Genomic DNA, 6,904 nt, shown 5'->3' with positions numbered 1-6,904 from the left:
GTGAAAGTTGACATGTGAACTCTTCACCCAATTAGATTTAAATTTAAATATGCGGTTCCCCTCCTCTCCCGTGTTGGGGTGCGCTACAGGCGGGCCAATGGTTTGAGTCACTCACTGGTGATATGGGGGATGTTGATACTATGAGTGTCTCCAAGTGTCGCTGTAACTCATAATGAGTAACATATTATGAGTAAGTGTCTAACTGACTGGCCAAATTGCATAGATTGCAGTATGTGCAACCAGCAGGGGATTGGAATGCTTTGCTCATGGGTTAGTTAAGCCAAGGCTATCGGACGGTGATACTCAAGTGAGCATGATCTAAGTAGAAGTTTGAATGGAAACCACAGCAGTGTTAGGCTAAAGTAATAGGAAAAGTCTTTAGAAATAGAGACCCCACATTCAGTATACGTATAGAGTAGTTGAGATGTGGTTCTGGGTGATGAGATTAGTTTAATTGTGATCTCAAACATGGTAATTGCACAGCTGACTGCAGATGGCATCCCAACAGCTTCGCTCTCTCTCGGAGGAAGCGTTTTGAGGCCAGTTGAGGACGGGTAGTATAGGATTTCGCTGTTAAAACATTGTTGGCTGCAGTTTCATTCAAAAGTGCTGTGTAGGTGTCACAAGACCCATAAGGTTAAAAATAACCTATGGCCATATTGTTTCCATGGTAATACTATCAAATAGCATGTGCAGGTTTTGTGAGAGAGATACAATCTCTTTACAGTGCTACCAGCCCACTCAAAAGCAGCTGCACCCCACAGCCACAAAATAACTTACACACACAAGTGGGCACACACAAGCACATGCATGTGCACACAAACAACACAAAACACACAGGTTGATCTTAAATGAATGGTTTGTTTGAAGTGATTATAGTTAATGGGTAGGTGGTCCTCTGGAATGGAAGACCCATCATTTTGCTGATTGTCATTGCAGGCCTGCAGGGGAGGGTTTGTTTATGACCCTAAAACACAACCTGGAAATTACAGGCCCTTATTACCCTCCTCAACCTCAACCCACTTACCACCCAGATACAGAGGGGAAGGAAGGTGAACAGAGAAGTAAAACAGTGTTTGGTACTTGGTACCATAAGTGTCCTAAACTGACTATCATAGTAGATCAGTGCTATGCTTCATGATTGAATTCATCACCCTTTCAGTGAATGTTGGATGGAAATATTACAGGATAGAATTGTCCCTCTTTGAATTAGATCCGTATCAGGCACTTATACTGTCTGAATACTATGTTGTGTATTTAATAGCCCACACCCACATTTGTGTGTTGAATTTGGATCCTCTTCAGCCAAGTCTACCCGCTGAGTCACATGTGCGCACTGTCTATCTGATGACATAACGTGATAAAGTACCAGAGTGAGAGCCAGCTGGTGTGAACCGGGGTTCCTCGAAGCCTTCTGTGGTTGTGGGTGGTGTTCTCACCTCGCAGCCAAAAATCCATCTTTCTCTGCGCCGGAGGCATGTATGCATGCGACAGTGCAACGGAGCCGAAGGTGCTTGCCTGCTTGCCTACCGGCTTGAACAGTGCTAGAGTGCCGGCTGGTCCCGATCCAACTCCGGGAGCGGAGTCAGTGTGTTCCTAGAGGCTGCTGACTGAGACAGCGGGGTTGGGCAGCTGACCGAGCTGCGTCGCTGTAAACAACTGCGAGGGTACAATGACGCACCTGAATTTACACTTGCGCGACTTTTGGACGGTCGACTAGACATCTTTGGAGTCAGTGTTCCGTGACGGACTGCCATGACATTTAGGCTACCCATGCTGCTTTTTGCGCCGTAGACTGAGTAGCATTATATGCTGTTTTATGCTGAGGGGTTTTCCAACTATGCCTATTTCCTTGTAATGCACCATGACGTCTTACCTTATTCACTATTGAAGTGAGTAGCCAATTTCATTCATTATTGCCACACACACCTCTATTCTATTTCATTTTCAGGTGAGTCACATTGGAATGAACAATCACTGCTGTCAACTTGGATAGTTGCCTGCCTGTCCGTCCCAATGAGATTTCAGTACTTTGGCAGTGAAATATGCCGTCTCTGTCTACAGAGAGCTGGACTGAGGTGCAGGTGGGCTGTCGTATGAAATAGGAGAAGGACTTGGTGGACACACACCCCCAATTCAGTTGTTACACACACACTGTCGCTCGGAGTGGCGAGACGCAGATGCGCACTCCACAGACACCCAACTCGGCACCCAACTTTTGCTCTGTGCGTGGATCTATTAAACATATATTTTCTCTTCAATGAGCTTGTGAACAAACGGAGGATAGATGTTATTTTGCGGGCTAATATATTTTTTCTAAATAGCCGCAAAGGACCAGGGTTGGAGTAAGGATGCCCGATTGTCTTTGAGACACCTGCGTTGATTTATTAGCCTCGCTTGGTGATTTCTCAAATATGGATTATGTGCGTAATGTGGCTCAAATAGCAGAGAATGGATATTGTTTGTCGGTAAGGATTTCATATTGAATCGCCCAGTAGTGCATTGAGGAGAGGGGCAGCCGCAGCCTGACGATGCCGGACGCGTCTCGGGACGTGCCGGTGCATTCCTCTCCAGCAGTGGCGGCGAACGCGGAGGGAGACGAGATAGAAGTGCTGGAGAGTATCGATGTTCTTCCCGTGGCCCCAGAGGACGTAAGTCTGGAGCCATATTCATATTGTCATCAGCGTTTTTCAATTTCATCCCAATACAGAAAATCACATTAAAGGCACGTTTTTCCCACGGTGTATTCTACAGTAGCGAATATTTTTTATTCAACTAGACAATTCAAATAACACATTTGTATTGTACTTTTTATACTGTGTTATGGTTGTAAGCTATGAATATTATTATGCCAGCGACCATTCTCAGACAGCTTCATAGACTCATACATAGACCATAGTCATTATATCATCACAGTCAACAATCCATTGACTATATGTGTTCATTACAGCTAACTGAGCAGACATAGCATGGCTACTACCATACGTAATTGATGATGTCTTCAATTGTTCAATTATATTGATTCATTGAATGAAGGAAAGTTCTTATAGGCTACCTGCTGACTTCACTCCTTAATGACAGGTGTGTCTATCTGTTAAATGGCACCTTTCTCTCTGAAACCTTTTCTTTCCTCTTTTCTCTCTCTTTCCCTACCCACTCCTTTCCTCTTTCCCTATCTCAGCAATGGAAATCTCTGTTCGACAAGGTATGTATAGTTGTTGTGTTACAGACTCTCTCTGTTGCATGCGCACTCATGAAGGGTTTCTACTTACCTGTCTTTTTATGTGAGGAACTGTTTGCTGTCCGAACTTTAACTTGTTACAAGTTCACATGTGCTTTATTGCTACCGCATTTAGTACTAAAACTGTGACTTATGAACTGACCTTGATCTTCACCCAATAGTCATGGAATAGCAAGTCAACTATCCGTGACATTATTATAAAGTCTCTCTCCTGTCATTCCTGCGGTGGCGGTGAGTTGAGCCCTTGATGCCTGAGGAATGGGAGGCGGAGAACCAGATCAAATAAGCAAGCAGGTTGTGTTGGGTGTTTCCCTCATCCAGTCCTCCAGTCCTCCTGACATCGACCCTCCCAAATGCATTTAGAGCAATACATAATCCTGGTTACAGTTGCCGTTGCTCCGCCTGTGGGCTGTCATGTCGGCGGCCACAGTGACAAACAAGGGTGTGTGTGTGTGTGTGTGTGTGTGTGTTATGCCCAGGCCATCAGGTTGGCATGACAGACGGAATACCAGACCCTCCCCCAACTCGCACACCCTCTCTCCCACCACTCCATCCCATGGAGCTGCCTCAACACCTGCCTGCCCCAGCCTGGTTGGCGGGCCCCACACTCACTCCTGGTCCCCCAGGGGGGGACAAAGGAAGTATAAGGGGGTTAGGGAGGGGGACAGGGGGGGAAGTCAGAGGCTCGTGTCAGGCTCGCTCTTTCAAGCTCTGGAGGACTGGCTAGGGATTCATGGGATTACGTGAAAAGGGGTTTGGGGTCGTTGGTGTGTGTATATATGTGTGTGTGGGGGGGGGGGTATACATTGTGGACAGGCATTAAGCGGGCCTCTCAATCCACTGCCTTTATGCGGCTCGGCATCGCTTTGAATTTCTCAAGTGGCCTTCAGACTAGATGGGAGGGGGGCCGGGGGGAGAACCAAATATAGCCTATAGAAGGGGATGCTGTCCAGTCTGGCAGCTACAAATGCCCTTTCACTCTTTTATTCCCTCCCCCATCCACCTCTTAAATGACCCCTTCCATTTGTCATACATTGGAAATGTTGACCTTTAGGATCACTCAGCTCCTCACAGTGGACACTTAAGGAAGATAAATTATAGGGTGGATGGTGGACCAGAAATTGGGGATTTTTACTGGCAACCATTGGATGACTGAAAAAATGGAATAGTTGGACGTTCATAAATGGAGGAATAGGTCTTGCTCATTGGATGTTTAGTTCATAAATGGAGGAATAGGTCTTGCTCATTGGATGTTTAGTTCATAAATGGAGGAATAGGTCTTGCTCGATGGATGTTTAGTTCATAAATGGCAAAGTTTGTACCCCATATAGCACCGTATTTCCTACATAGTTGACTAATTTTGAACAGAGCAGTGTTCAAAAGTTGTGCACTATTTAGTGAATAGGGAACCATTTGGGTCACAAGTAATATGATACAGGGATGTTTCCCATAATTCTTTGCTTTGTCATCTAGAGAGCACAAACACATCACCCAGCTTGTTTAGATGGACCATGTGCCAACGCCTCTTTCTAGATTCCGTCCCAAATGGCACCCTATTCCCCATGTAGTGCACTATAAAGGGAATAGGGTGGCATTTGGGGCACATACCTACATGTCTCCCAGGCTGGTGTTTTAATCAAAGTGCTGTGTGCTCTGTTCAGTTCCCACAATGTCCCCTGAGAGGACTTTGTTGCAGTGAAAGTGCTTTCTCTTCAACCAGGAAATAAGATAATAAACCTACGATAGCTCTGATTTGTGTTACCTATCTAAGATCTTTAAACATACTAGGGAATGGGGACTACTACTACACACACGCGCGCACACACAAACACGCACACACACACGTGCACACACACACACACACACACACGTGCACACACACTACTGGCCTGATTAGTGATGATGGTGAAACCACTCAAGAGGAAACAGTCTGAGTATTTGTGTCTTTCCCTCACAGATTTTCAGCTTGTTTTCCAGGATTGGACCGATGTAAGTAGGAATGTATTAAGGGCTTGTTGTTATAAATGGGATGGAGCAGGAAAAATGAAACAAACAACTTGGTGTTTTCCCTTGAAAGATGACCCAAGGGATATTTGTTTTTGTTTTTATGACTGTGTAAGGCAGTGCAGTGTGCATTACAAATGTTATAGTGGATATTTGTTGCGTCACCTCATTCTGTTTCCTCAGTGGTTGGTGGAGAGGGAGAAGGAGCTTATTGTGTTTCTTGCTTGTTGCGCTGTCAGATTGCTGTGTACAACCCAGACTGTGTACACACTCAGTCATTATCTGGGATGGGAATGTCTCCATTAGTCACACCCCCTCTTACCTTCCCATGGAAGTGCCCAGATGAAGTCAGCACCAGACGTGGAACATTAAGTCCGTATACTGATGCAAATGGTTTGGAACTCCTGGGTGAAGGAACACATGGAGGCTACCCTGCTTGCTAATGTTACAACTCTCTGGCTGACCTTTGAATGACTTTAAAAAAAAAACTCTTAACACCATTTTATTTGAGACACAGAGTACATACCATAGAAATATAATCTATACAGCGGTTCCCAGCCCTATCTACAGATGATATTTCTATGGTACAGACTGTGACTGAACCATTGACCGGTAACAGAGAGAACCTGTGTTGAAGGAGTGCTGTGCGATAACACTTGTTCTACAGGCCCCAATCCCATTATTACCCCATCTGCCTTCCCTGTGTGTCCCCACAATGGCCAGTCGTCCCCACACTGTACCCTTTGTGTTGACATATGTGCCACTGTACTGTACACACACAATCCTGCTCTGCCTGCCTCTGGCCTGTTAAGACGCCAACAGGCACGCGTCCAGAACAGAGGGAATTATGGGGATTAAGACTTTTTCACATGGGCACACAGTGTACACCACAGGAGGTTGGTGGCACCTTAATTGGGGAGGACGGGCTCATGGTAATGGCTAGAACGGAATGGGTGGAATGGTATCAAATACACTAATTAAACACATGGTTTCCATTTGTTTGATGCCATTCCATTTGCTCTATTCTAGCCATTATTATGAGCCGTCCTCCCTTCAGCAGCCTCCTCTGATGTACACACATCCAGTTTAACCAGGATCCTGTCACATTATACGCTACAGTGAACTGGGGACATGAACCAGTCAAATGCTCTTTGATCGGAGTGGGGACCCACCTGTTCTTAGTGTGTGTGTGTGTGTGTGTGTGCGTGCCTCTCAATCTGGGCTCTTTATCTCATGCTGTTGTATGTGTCAATGAGCATGTGAAGTGGAGCGTGGCTGCCATTGACAGAATAGGGAGGCAGGCAGCCATCATTTCGGGCATCTTTTGTTTAGCGCCACTCACTCGGTCACCACATGGTACAGCTGCCAGCCTCTCAACCCTCTCATTCCTCTCCTCTCCAGTGTCATGACTCAGAGGATTGATTGTCAACGGTCCAGGTAACTGGTACTGATTGGGTTTGAGCCAAAATGGTGGCCCTGGTCTGATTGTAGGGTTGCCACACGTCCTCTCTCATCCCATTACTCTCAGCATTTAGGTGTTTACTTCCTGTTAGCTCCGCCAACTTGCGTCTGTCTGTGTTGATGCTGGTTTACCATACCTCCTCTCTGCCCCTCCCAAACCACTGTTCTCTCAGTAATGAGGTTTTCATCATAGAGATA

General features: G+C 45.9%; 1 protein-coding gene across 2 annotated transcripts in view; it reads left to right on the top strand.

Moving 5' to 3' along the window:
* Positions 1-1,371: 1,371 nt before the first annotated feature.
* The window catches only part of rhbdl3 (rhomboid, veinlet-like 3 (Drosophila)), a 53,590-nt gene continuing 48,057 nt past the window's right edge, over positions 1,372-6,904 (top strand). The window contains exons 1-2 of one of the 2 annotated variants that reach the window (XM_021567917.2): positions 1,372-2,651; positions 3,182-3,205. In XM_021567917.2, the coding sequence (XP_021423592.1) occupies positions 2,532-2,651; positions 3,182-3,205 (144 nt within the window). In that variant the 5' untranslated portion in view covers positions 1,372-2,531. The remainder of the gene's footprint in view (positions 2,652-3,181; positions 3,206-6,904) is intronic. The other variant, XM_036949504.1, reaches the window with a different exon arrangement.

Source organism: Oncorhynchus mykiss, chromosome 17 (assembly GCF_013265735.2).
Source record: "Oncorhynchus mykiss isolate Arlee chromosome 17, USDA_OmykA_1.1, whole genome shotgun sequence".
Lineage (NCBI taxonomy): Eukaryota > Metazoa > Chordata > Actinopteri > Salmoniformes > Salmonidae > Oncorhynchus > Oncorhynchus mykiss.
The sequence above is the reverse complement of the archived record's forward strand: the minus strand, read 5'-3'. Positions and strand labels throughout refer to the sequence as shown.